The 16623-nt window shown below is 42.9% G+C and overlaps 1 protein-coding gene across 1 annotated transcript in view; it reads left to right on the forward strand.

Annotated features, from left to right (window-relative positions):
• Positions 1-14895, forward strand: part of ACTR6 (actin related protein 6) — a 294492-nt gene extending 279597 nt beyond the window's left edge. The window contains exon 11 of the mRNA XM_078641225.1: positions 14528-14895. Coding sequence (XP_078497351.1) covers positions 14528-14657 — 130 coding nt within the window. The 3' untranslated portion in view covers positions 14658-14895. The remainder of the gene's footprint in view (positions 1-14527) is intronic.
• The last annotated feature ends 1728 nt before the right edge of the window (positions 14896-16623 follow it).

Below are 16623 nucleotides of genomic sequence, written 5' to 3' on the forward strand. Positions count from 1 at the left end.
AAATCTGCTCTTTGCCTGCTTAAGACTAATGGTCAGGTCTTTAAGGTCCTTCCTAATACCAGCCATTTCAACCTGCAACAAGTCAGTATTCATTTTAGTGCTTTGGGCGATGTCTTAGACAGCATTCAGTTTTTTAACTATAGCTTCGGGTGTGGTCGGTTTGCCTGACTTATCCTTGACTGGAGAATCGAGTAACGGAGTATCTTGTTTAGCCATTTTTAAGTTTTCTATACCTTCTTTTTCTTTTATGTTCTTAGAGTGTTACAAGGTAAGAAAGACTGAGAGGTGGTCACCAAGGCAGAGTAGGATAGGCAGCTGGGTGACTTAAAGCGACCAGGAAACTGTAACTTTATGAAGATTACCTATATACTAGATTCTCCGTGATAGTGGGACTTGTAAATTTGCCACTAGTTTGGAGCACTATGAGAGTGAGTATGTACATGGTTCAAAGTAGAAGAGCACCCAGCATTTAGTTAGTGAAACAGAATTCACAACTGTAGCTTTTCTACGGCAGCAACTACTTTCAAAGCGCTAGAAACATGTCCTCTAATCCTCGGAGACCCTTAGGTTAAAGCTCCATGTGGTCACCTATCTGTCTTGGGCCTAGGGAGGCATGTGGAGCAAATGATGTTGGGGACCAGGGCCATATCTTAGCAGAATCCTGGCTTTAAGGGGGGGGTCTGAGCACCCCCAGTTATTTTGGGTGGCCTCGAAAGGGGTCTCTAGGGGTCTCTATTTTCGGCCCTCAAGAAATCCTTTGAAGAGAGACACTTTCTCTCTGTGTTTTGCACACCAATGTGACTGCAACTGAAATAATAAAACACATTGCACTGGAAATGCAACAAAGATTGGTCTGTTATATCAGACAACACAAACCAAAGATCACAGTATTAATTGATGAAAGCACTTCTTTTAGCAATGCTTCTACCTTAATCATCTACCTCCATGGCATTTTTGGAAATGAAAGTACCCCAGTGACCATCTATTTGGGCCTTCTGGTGCTGGCAGAAACAAATGCCCTTGGTGTAAAGGCAACTCTCCTAAGCTACTTCGAAAAAGTTGGACTCACAAAAAGTCTGCTACGTGATATCTTGATTGCAGTATGTTCAGATGGAGCAGCAGTAATGTTTGGTAAAAAAGTAGTAGTAGTAGCATAGCTGAAATCAGATTTTCCAAATCTTGTACTGACATGGCACTGTTTGGCTCACAGACTAGAACTTGCTGTGGCAGATGCAGTTGATGGGGTTGCCAGGGTCAATCACTTCAAGATTTTCATGGACTCATTGTATGCTACATACAGCATGTCACCAAAAAAAACAGAGAGAGCTAAATCTGGCCGTCAGCGAGCCATGTGTACAGCTTCAGAAGATAGGGAAAATGCTTGATACTAGATGGGTAGCATCCAGTTACAGATCTGTGAAAGCTGTTTGGAACTGCTTCCCTGCCTTGTGCAAACATTTTGAGAATGTTTCTAAAGACCCATCCAGACCCATAAGAGACCGGAGTAATTATGAAGGTCTCTTGAAGAAGCTTACATCCTATTCTTTTATCAGAGATTTGGGGGTAATGTGTGATGCACTTCAAGAGCTCAAAGACTTATCACTCACCTTACAGAGGAGGGACATTACAATTGTTAATGCCCACAGACTTTTGGTTTGTCAAGTACGTATATTTAGAGCAATGAAGGACTCCCCAGGGGATTTTGCTTCTACGGTTTAGAGAGCAGATGACGAGGGCAAATTCAAGAATGTTCCTTTTTTCCATGGTAGAAGTAACTCTGTTGCCCTTAATCAAAATCAGTTTTACCAAAGTCTGTCCGGATTCTGAAAAAGAACTTCTAGCCAGCTTCAGTGTGCTAGATGCAGGCAACTTGCCTTCTGGTGATGAATGTATTCTTTATGGTGAAACAGCTATCCAGAAACTATGTTCAGAGTTTCAGCTGCCAGCAAGAGATACTATTCAAGCTTTTAGACTTTTCAAAGATTTTCGTGGAAAGAAAACCCCTGAAGCATTAAAGTAGTTTGCATAGAAACCCTGCCAGCAAGTAATGCGGAATGCGAGAGAGGTTTCAGCGCAATTAACTTAATTGCTTGTCCAACAAGGGCCTCTCTTCTTGTAGAGACCATTTCTTCATTCTTATGGGTAAAACTCAATGGTCCTCCATGTGAAACATTTGACACAAAGCTGGCAAAAGGTAGAAGCTCTGCTGAAGAAAATTGTTGTGAGAAACCCCAGCAAAATAGACCCAGTGAATTTCTTCAAGGGTTTTGGGAAATCCTGCTATAGATTTCTGAGTAATGTAAATAATTTTTACATGTTTTTTAAAGTGTTTGGTATTTTATGGCTTATACTTAAAAAATATACCTTTTTGCCTATTTTATTATCCTTTGCTGGATGCGACTTCATCCTTTCCTTAAACACACAATGCTAGTTATCTTTATTTCGACCACGCCCCTACTCGGATAGGCCACACCCCTTTAATACATTTGCCACACCCCTTTTAGAGCACCCCCAGTTTTTTTCTTAAAACCCTGAGCAGAACGTTAAACATAAGCTCTGTGACAATTAAAGTAGAACCTGTAAGAAGGAGAGAAGTGCCCTGCAGTAGAGGAGTGTCAAATCCTTCGAAGGAGTTCATATTGTATGGCAGCTCAATAATGCCAGCGGTTGTATCGCCATTCATTGGTGGTGCCATCTTGATTGCACTGGAGTCGACATTCGTGAAATGAAACGCCACCTAAAGCAAATCCGAGCTCAGCAATCGTGAGGGAGGACATTACAGCCTCCCAGATCTCTGTTGCATACATGCCAACCCTCCCGATTTAGGCAGGAGACTACCGATTTCAATGGTAGTCTCCCGCCACCCGAATCCTACATGCAAAAACCTGATTCTTCGGCGGCTTAAGCTGACCGGGACTGATCTTGTGTGACTCGGAGTATGCACTCACTGCCAGTAATCTGCTCCTGCAAGCCAATGTACAACATTTTTATCAGGCTTTCTCAGTCTGCCATGGCACTTTCTCTGTGCTCCTGACCGGTTAGAAAATAACCTTATATTTGCATTTCTAATATCTGATCCTGCAGCAGCAAACTCGCAAGTCCTATACATAACAATAACCCGATTCGGGCCTCAGTAGATGTCAATGGGGGAAATACATTCTTCTGATTATTTTGTTGAAATCTCCCACTTTTCCCTTCTAAAATGTTGGCATGTATGCTGTTGGAGATCACATTGGCAGCCACTGTCATTCCAAGTTTGTTGGCGCCAGGGGCTCACCGGAGTTCAAATACGAGCAGTCATCTTGCGAGGAGTCCGAGCCATGCCCACACCTAAAAATCGACAATTGTTTACTTAAGAGGAGTTGTAGATAAAGAAACATGAGAAGTAACTCCTGGCTGACAATTGGATTACTAACTAAATATATGAAATTAAGCAAGTTATTTAGGAAGAAGGCTCCCTCATAGACTAAATAAATATATGAAATTAAGCAAGTTATTTAGGAAGAAGGCTACCTCATAGTTTAAAAAAATCAAGTGGAATTTATCTCGGGACCTATCAATAAATAAATCACTAGGCTTCAGGTTCACAGGGAAGAATATTGTCACCATATAGTGGAAAACGTTAGACTTGGGGATAGGCTTGGGGACATCTTAAGGGTTTTGGGGGCCCTGCGCCAAACGTATTTTGGAGGCCCCAGTTTTGAATATCTTTGAATTTATGATCCAATTTCAGCTCTTTCGTGCCAGGTCACGGACAGTGCACCGGCAGACTCGTCCAAATTCTAAATGTGTTTACATCTAATATTCAGGGATACGGATGCTTTCATTATTGTAACACAGCAGCAGCTCACTAATATTACTGAAAATAATATCTTTTGCACCCTCCAATTTCGCATATGCGCGGTCTTGTGTTGATCTAAAACCTTTTTTAATGGATGGTGCATGAAACACAAACGCAACAGTTCTCTGCAAAATGTATGTAATGGACTCTCACACATCGCCCCCCCCCCCCCCTTCCAATAAATGAAAGGAAAATTGTATTTATCTGTTTAAGAATTATTCAAAGTCGTCAGGACAAGACTCTCTGCAGAACAGATCTTGCTCGATCACGGGGCCCCTGAAAGGCTGGGGCCCTGGGCCAGAGCACACTTTGCCCATGCCTTAAAAGGTCTCCGGATAGGCTAGTGGTAGGAAAAGGGTTATGCAGCATGAAACGCTTTTAGGTTCACATCTGCGCATATCCTGCCATCTAGTGGTTTGCGTGGAAAACTGCTGCTTGGTCTTTGTTAAAACCAAACTTTTTAGGTCTTGCGTCACGTGTAAATATGACATTTTGATTTTATTAAAAATATGTGTACAAAATACTTAGGCATATAGTCAGCCCTCTTCATCCATTGTTTTGTTGTCATTCACATTTTGTATGCCCTCTACAGCAAAAGCCTGGCAGCCAGTGTCTCAGTTCCTTTGGTATGGCAGTTTAATAATGTCATATCGCCTTTGCTGTTTTTTGGAAACGGGTATGGTACGTAAATCAGCCCCCTGAAGGGTACGCTGCTCAACCCTCCTTTGCGTGAGCATGCGTTTAGATTGTTCTTTCCTCAGTGGACCTCAGAGGTGTCTGCTGAGCTGCAGAATGTGCCAGAGCGGGAAGAAGACTGCCAGGAGCAAAGACCAATCAGCTGGTGGTAGGAATAAATGTTACATCGATAAAACATTCCAAGCTTGCATTTTCGAGATGTCAACCACTTTCATTCTGCTGTTTATTCGTTTTAATGGGCAGTCTTGTACGTATAAGAAAGAAGATGTCTCGACACTACTGCCTGCAGCCCTCATGAAACATTTAATATTTGTGCCGTGTTTGCACAAATGCAGTATATGCAGTGGTCGAAGTGGGGGAAAAAAGTAGGGGAACTGTGGGCGGAGACTCCGAGGGCGGGGATAACCCAAGGATTGGATCAGTGGGCGGAGTCAGAGGTGTTGCCAGAATGTACCAAACATCCCAATTTTTAGTATTTGTTTGGCATTTCACCGACCAGTTACAGCTTATTTTGTTATTTAATTCAACCGATGGATACACTTGATTATTTAAGGTTTAATAGGAGTTATTGGCATTTAAATACATTCACAAAGTGGGATATATTTACAATCACACAATGTCCCAAATACGCTTAAAAGTGGAATGACAAGCCATTTGTCTCCAAGACATGCAATTTCTCATTACCACTTCTCCCTTCTTCCACAAGAGCAGTTAAAACATGAATGGCAAAATATCCTAGTTTGCCAATGTTTCCACATAATTATGGCTCTGCCATATTTGCCACATAACATATCATCCACTGCATAATCTTACAGTTTTAACTAATCATTTTTGTAGCTCCAACGGATAAAAAATTACAAAAAAACGTGACTTGAGTTGCTGCAAAGTGGACCGCCCTTTGCAAAGGTAGACTGATCACCTTCTCACTGCTGCATTTGTATGTTATACTGATACTAATGAGGCAGAATCTTTGCAGAGACATAACGTGTAAAAATGTCTAAATAATAAAGTTGAGGAAAATATATTGCATTAGGCTGCAGCCTTTTTTGTTATTGCATAATTTAGTCAACACTGCAGCATCAGTTTGTCTCCCATTGCTGCATAATTCCATTGGCTCCAGAGCAGGTAGCACATGTTAAAAGTTCTTGTGCATGAATCAGAGAGACTGACGTTTGCAAATTATGGGCCGATTAGGATTGCGGTGAATCCGCATCCTCCAGGCCGGCGAAAGCCACTGCCGGCCTGGAGGATGCGGATTCACCGCTGCTGTGATTGAAAAGACCCCCCGCCACATTAGGATGGCTGAGGGGTCCTCGGTGGACGGCAAGACCGTCCGCCGCTTTTCCGCCGGTCGCCTTCGCGACCGGCGGAAATGGTGCATACATATGGTGGCGGTGTCTGCGAGACACCGCCAGCCATATTATGATGCCTGCGGTCCCATGCCTTTCCACGGCGGCATTGCCGCCGTGGAAAGGCATACGGTCTTTCCTTTGCGGGCCCGTTGCGGGCCCCCAGGGTGAAGGGGATGGTGGGGGGTGCACATGGGGTGTACCTATGGTACCCCCCCTGCATGTGCATGCACAAAGCGGCAGGCACCGCGCGGTGCCTGCCGCTTTGTGCATGCACATGCAATGCATGCATTTTTAACCTTGTGGCGGGTGCTGCTTCAAGCAGCACCCGCCGCAATGTTAAATATACAGGATGTGACCGCCAGGGTCACCTCGGGGTGGCGGACGGACGCTAGTCCGTCCGGCATCATAATAGGCCCCTTAGTTTGGTGTGCGTGCAAATTCTGCATCGCCGATCCTTGGTGAGTTACAGCTACTACTGCTGAAACAAGGCCAATGGAGGTACCAATGGGTGAGGCGGACTGGCCTCTATGGCAGGGCCGGCTTTAGTGCTGGTGGCGCCCTGTGCAACAATTTTTGTTGGTGCCTCCAATGATCACCTACACCTCGTACTCCCTCACTACCACCCTTTAACAATCCCTCTCAAGTCTCCATAACCACACTCTCTCAGATGCATTTAATTTGATTTACAGCGCCACTCTTACCAGTGTACGGTGTCAGAGCACTTTACATCACACACACTACACAGAGACAATCATTTATATGTATGTAAATCACTGTATAGGACATTTTAAATAAGACAAAGGACTACAAGGTGTAGAAGCTACATGACAACCATACTAGTAGGCTGTATAGTTTAATAGCTCACTGTTCTATGTTAGGATTTTAACTTATAAACTGCAAGTAACAAAAGGATCTCTCTGACAAAAGCAGTAACCTACTAGCCTAGTTAACATTATGTGCACATTGTGATCTGCATGGTACATGTTCTTTGCAGCAGGCACATTAACCCTCTGTGCTACCTTTCCAGGAGTCAACCCTTCCACTAGACAAAACTCTGATCTCTCTCTAGGAAGAACATTAATCACCAAAGTTATCATGACATTTTTATTGTTGCTGAAAATTGCTGGATGCCAGGAAGGAGGCAGCAAGTTTAAAAAAAAAAAACATAATATACTTGCAAACACTACGCACCCACCCGAAATAGGTACCCAGTGCGGTCACACCATTTGCACCGGCCTAACTGGCTCAAGGTTCATGTGACCTCAGTGACAGAGTCACAGTGACTGGATCACTGTTGCTCTAGGGTGTTCTGCTTCGTAGGCCTGCCCGCAAGACTGGAGATGAACTTCAGTATGCATTGCGGTGGACGGGCCTTCAAGGTTAACCCACACTTGCCACCACTAGTGTCCACCTGCTGGTGCTTCGACACCAGGGCTTCTAAGGTCTCTCAGGGCCTTTTACGGTCTAGCATGGGAATATGCTCCCTCAATAGAGGGGTCTGGTGGACTGGTCATGAAGGCTGAACCCGGTTCCCCAGTTCCAAATTCGACATTTCTGGCCATAGTGCCACATCCTCTCCCCTACTGAACACCCTACTGCCTCACTGAGAGAAACTCGCACTGCCTTCAGATACAACCTAATTCTGCCTGCTATAAACTCTTGATGTGGCTCAATTCAAATCATGCACTTGATAAGAGTAATATGCTGCCTAAAAAAAGAAAGAAAAAAAAGCAAACACTCGTAGGGAATGAAAGATTAAGTAAAGCATGTGAAATGTAAGCAGAAACAACATGGTTACCTTAACGATCTCTCACTCACTATTCAGAAATCAGCGAGTGGTTTTACCTGAGAAGTTAAGGACATGACTACAGGGCCCTGAAGGGAACCGTTTCAATGTCTATTGCTTATATCCTTACAAAACGTAAATAGTATGGTTTAAAAAGACCACATCCATAAACACAGAGCCATGGTACACATTTTGTTTTCCACTCCACCAATCAACCAGGTATTGCAATAAATCCAGGAATGGTGCACTTCCCCACCTGGGGACAACAATGCTGTTAAAAGAAAGACGAGAAAACTAGCGCTTCACCGCAAAGTCTTTAAAGTGAGGCTTATGTGTTTGGATATGAATAAAACCAATCTGGCCACTTTGCAACCACTCTGTCTTGCTTTATTTAGTTATGTATTTATTTTTCATATTTAAAACTTTTTATATCTCTCCATCCCGAGGCTGCACTTTGGAATAGAAAAATGTCAGAAAAAGGGCATTTCCCGCAAGAGTGTTTTTCTTTTTTCGATCCATTTCTCAGTGAAGCAACTAAATGAAAGAAGGAAAGAGGTTGTAAACCGTATCTTCAAGTCACGGTTTTCAGTAAGTGAGGAGCAAGACAGAAAGAGACGGAATAATAGGAAGAGAGCGGGGGCAGCTGCCAGCACAGAAAAGAAGAGGACATTGTCTGTTTCTTCTCTGGGCAGTAAGGAAGAGACAGAGTCCTTTTCCTTCTCTGCCCTTCCCCGAATGTCCACGAAAGCAAGCCTAGCCTTATCTAAATGCCTTTGCTATTTCTGCCGTCCTGGGACACAGTTTTGAAAAGAAAAAGTATGGGAACGATCCTGGCCACTTCGACCACTGAGTATATGTAGCATTTTACGTGGAGAAAATCTGTAGGGGGTGTGGGCAGGACAGTTGCTTTAACAGATGCTAATGAACATTAAAACAAAAGTGAGATTTACAACTTAATTTACAGTTGTACAATCATTAAGGTAAATTAATTCACTTTGGTACTTTGTGGCAGCCTCGGCACAGCGCTGTATAATATAACTTTAAAGATAACTGACTATTCTCAAAGTGTAATTAGTATTTTGTCCCTAGCTATGCATGTGAATCGGAAGAAAATAAAAATGAATGGGTCTGTTTAGTACCATTCATGTTACCTCATCATCTGCACATCCAGAGTAGGGCTGCTGGACCCCAGAAGGCAGTTGGCCATGATTTACAGCTTTTTATGCCACGAGGCTTCAGCTTCCCGCCAGGAAATCGATGGGCCCGTTCAACAGCAAAGAATTTACTGAGTCCGGTGGGGGTGAGGCAATTCAGGACCAGATCTTCCACCAAGAGGTCGGTGGCAGCGTCCTCGGAATTTTCCGGAACACCTATGATGCGTACATTATTACGCCGGGCCCTATTTTCGGAATCCTCAAGCCGACGGGCCATCAAGTCCTGTGAAGAACGCAAGTTGCCGATCTCAGTCTGTACGTCCGTGACATCAGTAGTCAGGCTGGAGGTCTTCAAATCCAACGCCTTGACCCTCTCATTAGTCTTCGCCAGGTCCGCTCTAATCAGCGTGATATCGACGGCCACCGTATCAATCTTGGCGGCGAGGGCCTCGTACTGTTGTCCCATGGAGGCCTTCATACTGGTGATGGCGCTCATGACGTCCTGAAGCGATACCTCCGTAGGCGCAGCAGGATCCACCATGGGGTCTTCAGGTGTACGGCCAGTGCCACTGGGGGATCCTTTAGGATGGGTGTAGCGATCCATCACGTTGGTTTGAGTCTGTCCCCCTCGGAGAGGCGTTTTTGTCTTGCGCTTCTCGGTGTCCGGTCTGGTGGCCATATTGGAAATAGTGCCCCGGAGGGGCCCTCGAGACCTGGTGAAAATGGCCGATCGCAATGAGGCCAAAAGTATACGAAAGTGGGCCAAATTAACGAAAACGCCAACAGGGCTGAAGGCCAAACGATCACTGAGGAAGGCACTCAACAGTAGAGCGAAGTCAAGCCGGATGGAGGGTAGATCTGAGAGAATGCCAGACAATCAGAACCCGGAGCAGGAAAGTGAAACTGAAAGTTGAAGCGAGGCTACCTGGGGGAAGACCCCTCTGGCCGTTGTTGTTCAACTACTCCTCGGCCTGAAGAGCAGCAGAGCCCCCGGCCTCGTCCCGGGGCAGGCCATAAAAGTTCAAGTCGATGTAAAAGCGGCTCCCGACGTCCGATTTCAATTCTGGAAAGATTAGGGTCAGCCAAAGGTCGCCTTCAAAAGCCCATCTTCAGAACCAGGATATAGTCAGGATTTTTGCGAAGGGCGGCGCGGGTCTCGGGAGCTCTGTGCTCACGCGACCATCTTGGATGCCCGCGAAGCTCCTCCTCGAAGCCCTCACTGTTAAGCGTGACATTTAAGCTAAACCATTCCCTAAAAACTGACAGGTCATCCACTGCCATAGACCTGCTCCAGAAGACCCGGACTTCCTCACTCAACACCTAAAAGTCTGGTGGTCCAGGCATTCATAGGGAGAGTTAAATCTAATACCTATCGTACCATGACACCTGAATCTAAAAGGGTGGACCCATTAAAAAACATGATCTCCTTGGCCAGCCTCACCTTGAGTTGTTTTTAAGGTTGCTACACCCTCGTACTGTGGACATGGTGGGTGAGATATTGCCTGCAGTCCCCGAAGACTTACTTGCTCCTTTAGCCTAAACTATTCAGGGTGGTTTTCATTTGGTGAAATTTCTCATCCGATCGGGCTTTGGCACCCTGGGCAGTCCGTTTTGGCTATGGGAACCAGAGTGGTGCTTCGACACCAGGCCTAGATAAGATCTACTGGCTTCTTGAGAGACAGACAGGCGTCCATGATGGATATTCATTTCATTGGCTTCAACCTGTTTGGTGAGATGGCAGACTCCTTTTTTTTATGGTAGGATGTCCGATAAGAAAGCTACCCTCTACACTTATGAGTTTATAGCTAAGATTACCAGTGGCCCTTTATTATTTTCATCACAACCAACAAGACTAGCTAGTCCTAAACAAATACTTTTTGAGAAATTAGAGAAAGCTAAGAGAAAGCATGCCAGAACGGAACTGCATGCACGTATGCTTACTGAGTAGTTGAAGGCAGGGATAATTCCACACGATCTAGTGGTCAGAAACGTTCCAGGCATTTTTAGGGACCATACGAAATGTAGAGGTGCTTTCTGCCACATTTCTACCACCAGTTCTCGGCACTTGATGGTGCTTGGAGTGTAGACAGAGCTGGAACAAGGAAAGGAAGAGCTTAAGTATATAGTGGCCCTCGAGAGGAAATTTCTAGGAGTTGAACAAGTTTGAATTAAAGAAAAAAGATTACAAGGTCACCAAAGATAGCAAGAATTTCTCTAAGGAGAGAGCATTCCCATATTTTAAAGACGAATATTATACAACATTACCACCACAGGACGAACAGTTTACCTAGGTAAGATTTCAAAATAAATGTCAGTAAATGAACTTCCCCTTGGGCATATTCACTCTAAAGCAATCACTCACAAATTTTCACAAAACACACTAATATAGGCTCGCAAGTAACAAACAAAGGGGCAATGTAAAAAACATATATAAAAAAATATACTTCACAGTTTATTCAAAACAGATGCAATAAAACCAATATGGTTCGTAGTAATCAGATCTTTCCACAGAACACAATGTTAAAAACAATAAAAATTGTTCACATAACACATATGGGGACAGACAACAGAAAGGAAAAGTTAGTTCCTATTCGTAAATAAGGAGATACACAATATGAGATCAATTCAGCTTTGCATCAAAATAACTTATAACTGCCTTTATTTAAATCACTGATTGTGATGCGTTTTCTAAAAGGTTTACAACACCTTTTTCCACCAACGCCCATCGTGACACCACAGTTGGCCCCCACATTTCTAATGTGTTCCATTTTTGAACCAATGCATAGTTGCGCATTGTGCCTGCTCACCCTTAAAATGGTCTTCCAGATTATGATAACGTGTGAACGAAGGGCGAGTGAACTGAAGGCCCTTTCAGTTGAGCCTCCCTCTACCAACTTTTTCTCACACAAACTGGTGTTAAGGACTCTAGCTGCTTTCATACCAAAAGTGAATATTCAGTTTCACATTGTGCGAGCCATCACTATCTCGACCTTCTTTGCTTCACCTCCTCTACACCTGAAGGGCAAGAGAGACTCCATTGTTTGAACCACAAGAGGGCACTAAGTTTTTATATGGTTTCATCTAGAAAACATTAGGTAGACAATCAGCTCTTAGTGGGGTTCTGTGGAGCGAAGAAGTACAGTGTGGTGCAGAAAAGAACCATCTTGAAATGGATAGTCCTCTGCATTAAGACTGGCTAAGAAGCGGACTCCAGAAGGCATAAGGGTCGACTCCATGAGGGCCAAGACTACTACCAATGTGTTGCCATTCTGAGTGTCTGTCCGAAATATTTGTCAGGCAACTACTTGGCCAATCAGTTCATATACGTTCATGTAGCAGTACTGCATTGAGAATCAAGTCGATTGAGATGGCAATTTTATCAGCTTATACCTGCAGGACTTTTTAGTTGAGCTGTTCCACAGACCCACCACCTTAGGAGATACTGCCCTGGTATCTATTCTAAAGGTGCGGAATCTGCAGTCAAATTATCCATCAGAGAAGCAAGTTGATTACCTTTGGTAACACTCTTTCTGGTGGATACTCTAACCACAGATTTTACACCACCTTTCCGGTCTGTGAAATAGGCCCATTTTATCTATAAAGATCCCAATCTAGGAATCTGCACACTGATTTGTTCAACAATGTGATTGGCTCTACGTCTAAGAGACACATATAAGCGCCACCCATGTGTGCTGATGTCAGCTTCTTTCAAAGTTCATGAAAGAAGCTGAGGTCAGGTCGCATATGTGGTGGTTATGTGTGTCTCTGTTTGTCACTTCTGGAGCGGAATGGTGTTGATGTGTAGGAGCAGTGCTTCTGAGTTAGAGTATCCACCAGAAAGAGCTTTACGGAAGGTAGCTAACTTGTTCATAGGTACACAACAAGTTTTAAGAAGCCTTTTTCTTGTAGTACCTAGCTTACCAGTAGCAACTAGAACTGACTTAGTGCTGTCCGTCAGTACCTGAGAGCCTTAGAAGTGACCAAGAGGAGCTGCTCCAGAAACTGTGAAAAGTTGGATCTTTTAAAATCTTTGTACTTCCCAGTCCTCTGTAGCGTCAGCAGGATTTTGCAGCAAAAGTGTCCAATTTTAAAGGTATAGGGCCTAACCTGCTATAAGATTTTGTGGTAAAGGTTAAGTCCACACATAAAAAATCTTGAAAGGGCAAAGGTGTGAAAAGTGTCCACTCATCGCAGCTGCTGCATAATTTGAATTTCTCCGTCTTGGACCCTTTTCCACCCAAACACTGAGTTCTACAGGCCCTCGTCCAATGGCTATCTGCTTGAAGAGCACTTCAACATATACAGCCTGTAACATGGGAGAGAATGTGGCCTAAAGGCTAGGGCGGTCGACCTCGTAGCTGGGGAACAGGGTTAGAGTCCCGGCAAAGACGCTCAACATTTTGTGATTCAGGGCAAACCACTTAATCTCCCCATACCTAACCTCATGTAAAGTTCTCTGATACCTTCGGGTCTAGTTCGTGCTATATAAAACTCCACAAAAAAAGAAACTTGTTTGTGTTGCCTTTTGCTTGTGGTAGACTCACATATACCCCAATTAATAACCTTCTTTCTTACACAATGCTATGCACTTTGGGGCAGAGGAGCCACTGGCTGCCTGAAAGGAGCATTGTTATGTTGTTTATGCTCTTTTACACTGTTGGCTTTCGGACTTCATTCCCTCCCACATTTCTTATTTCTCATGTAAATAAAGAAAAAAAAATCAGGCATAATTGCCCTTATGTTTTTAACATAAGTTTGTTACTAATTCAGATCGCTCAGTTTTACAAAAGAAACTGATTAATCTGGACTGAAGGTTAAAAATATAAATTTTGTAAGAACATAGGGGTATATTACCAACCAATAGAGATAATTTTTGTCTCTAACTTGTTTAGAGACAAAAATTATCGCCGCACATCGGCGATTTTTATCGCAGATAAACCTTGCTATTAGCAAGGTTTATCGCAAATGCGATAAAAAACGGCCGCAATGCATGAATATCGCTGAAAAGTCAGCGATATTCATGCATTATCGAGCAAATGCTCTTAGCCATGTTATCCACCTCCCATTGGTTAACATGGCTAAGAACTGCTCAGGGCAGGCGTTAGCTTTTGGAGATATTCGCGCTTAGCGCGAATATCTCCAAAAGTTGGTAATAGGAGATAGCGATGTTAGCGACTGTTTTCAGTCGCTAACATCTTGGCACGCCCACTTTGCATGTCATTAGTGATAAATATCACTGACATGCAAAGCGGGGCCCAAGATGGTCACTATCTCCTATTAGCTGTCGCTAACTGGTGTTAGCGACAGCTTGGTAATAGGGAGATAATTTTATCTCCGCTTTCTTGGCTTTTAAAGCCAAAAATGCGGAGATAAAGCCCCTTGATAATATACCCCATAATTTCTTTCCTTAAAAGACCCCTTGGACTCCGCACGAGCAAATATGTTCAATTTCATTATCCATGAAGATTCAATGATTGAACAGTGTGGATTATTGCTTTTAAAATTGTAAGAATGCATACATCAAATACTCTCAATAGAAAAGTAATGTATAACAAGCCAAAATAATATGACATTTCAGAAGGCTAATCATATATTTTTCACTTGTGCATATCAATATTGTTCTGCTTCATCTTGCATGAGAGTAAAACTTTGCTTATTTAACGAAACCCCATAATCTGACTAATATATCTCATTTCAGCCCTATTACCTATTCTTGGGAAGGTGGAAAATTAATTTCAGAAAACGATGATTTTGAAGATATGGTAGTAACAAGAGAAGAGTATGAAGAAAATGGACATTCTGCATGTGAAGATAAATTTGACATTTGAATTTTTCAAATATGCTTTTAGCTAATTAATCAATTATTTTCACTGCAAATTCAGAGTTAAAACCTATTTGCACCTGAGTTTTAAGTGTTAGAAGATTATTAAATTGAAATGTATATTTTTCTAAATTCATATGTAAATACTTTTCGTCTTTGCATATTTATTTAATTTTTATTTTAGCATCTCATTATTTCGTCAGAGCTTTTTTTACTGTCACATTTGAAATAAATTAACATAATTTTTGAAATGGCGTTTTATTCCGTGCATAAACAAGCCTAAAATTGTAATTTAAAGATGTTGTTGATTTTAAGATATCCACTGGTGTGTTAAATTTTGATAATCGAGCAAAGGTTGCTTGCTTGCTCCCAGCTGTTGGAATTTTGTCCTAGTCTGCATTTGTCTTTTTTTTTATATACCTGGAATGATGTAAAACTCCACCAACTGCATCAGACATGCTGAGGCATATCATGTGGAGCTCTGGTTGATTTAAATCACCACTGATCTCTCTTGAAATGTGCTATTGTTACAGGAACTGCCAGAAGAGGCTCCATCAACGTCCAAATGTCCTAGGCTTCCCCTTCTCTTTATGCTTTTTCTTTCATTGTAGCAATACCCAGCATATTGTATTTTCACAACTGTCCGACTTGCTCTCACTTGACAAACAATGTCTGTGAATCCTTAGCACACAAAACCTAAACATCTTCAAGTGCTTCATATGGACCTCAACTAGCTGGAATCACAATTCTGAAAAAACCCACCATATAAGTTCATTTGGTTCTCACTGAGCCCTGTAAAACATGAAGCCAAACCATTTAAAAAGAATTAGTTGAAAGAAAACACACCACATGAATAAATTGGCTCTCAATTGCATAAGGAAACAATATATCTTAATAGTAACTGGAAACCAAAGCATACTACTGCAGTTAAATAAAAAAGGATAAACCAAAGGGGATGATGGACGGAGCGTTGACAATACAAACACTCACCCCCAGTCAACTGATCTGGGTTTAATCCATCACCGTTCTTTAGCTCACTCCGCCACCCCAGTTCAGACATGGCCATATGCAAATCAGTTTGACCCTGTGCCTCATGGGAACAGTCCAGCCCGAACTGCCAAGCCATGTCTTCCTTGGACCGGAAGCAAGCATCCTGGGACCAGTTTCTGGCTAATCAGCCGTCATCAGCCAGGCTAGCTTACTAACTTACTTACTAAAAAAGGATACCATGCCAATCCAGATTCAAATAGGCCGCCTGGCCTTCCACAACAGACATAGATGTGAGGAAATGCAAGCTTAGATCCCAAGCTAAACAAAACCTTTTCTCTTACTCTTCCCACCATCCTTGGTTAAAGAAAAAGATCTTTCTGGTGTCTATACCACCCTCTTCTGGTTGAAAACCCAAAAAAGTATATGGAAAGCCATCTTAGTGAAAATATGTGCATTCCTCCCTAGTAGAAACTCATTAAAACATATCATAATATCACTGACTGCATGGACCTGGATAGAAGAATTCCACTTGCAGATAATGAAGGCCATACAATGAGACTTGAAGCTAATAAGTGACTATTTCCTTTGAGGGAGAATTAGTTTCAGGTGAGTCCATCCATTTAGACTGGTATTTGAGATGGATGAGAAAATGGCCAATAACATAACAGTAATAGAGGGAACAAGACTGTTGCCGGTCAAGTCGGGGGACAAAAAACATCTCAGCAGCCAGATCCACAGTAGTAATTTCTAGGAGCTAAGTGACTATCTTTTCAGGGTACTTTTTCCCAAGACATCTGCCTTTTAAAAAGAAACCCAATAACCCTCATAAATCTTTACAACAAGATTTTAACAAAGGCACTGGCTGCATGTTTAGAGGAAGCACTCGGCCTCCCTGGTGGATTTCATTCAGTGACAACACAAGGAAAGTTGTCTGTCTTCTTTATATGGGTTAGCCGCTGGGTAAATGGATCTATGGATTTTCC

This window comes from Lissotriton helveticus, chromosome 5_1 (assembly GCF_964261635.1).
Source record: "Lissotriton helveticus chromosome 5_1, aLisHel1.1, whole genome shotgun sequence".
Taxonomy (NCBI): domain Eukaryota; kingdom Metazoa; phylum Chordata; class Amphibia; order Caudata; family Salamandridae; genus Lissotriton; species Lissotriton helveticus.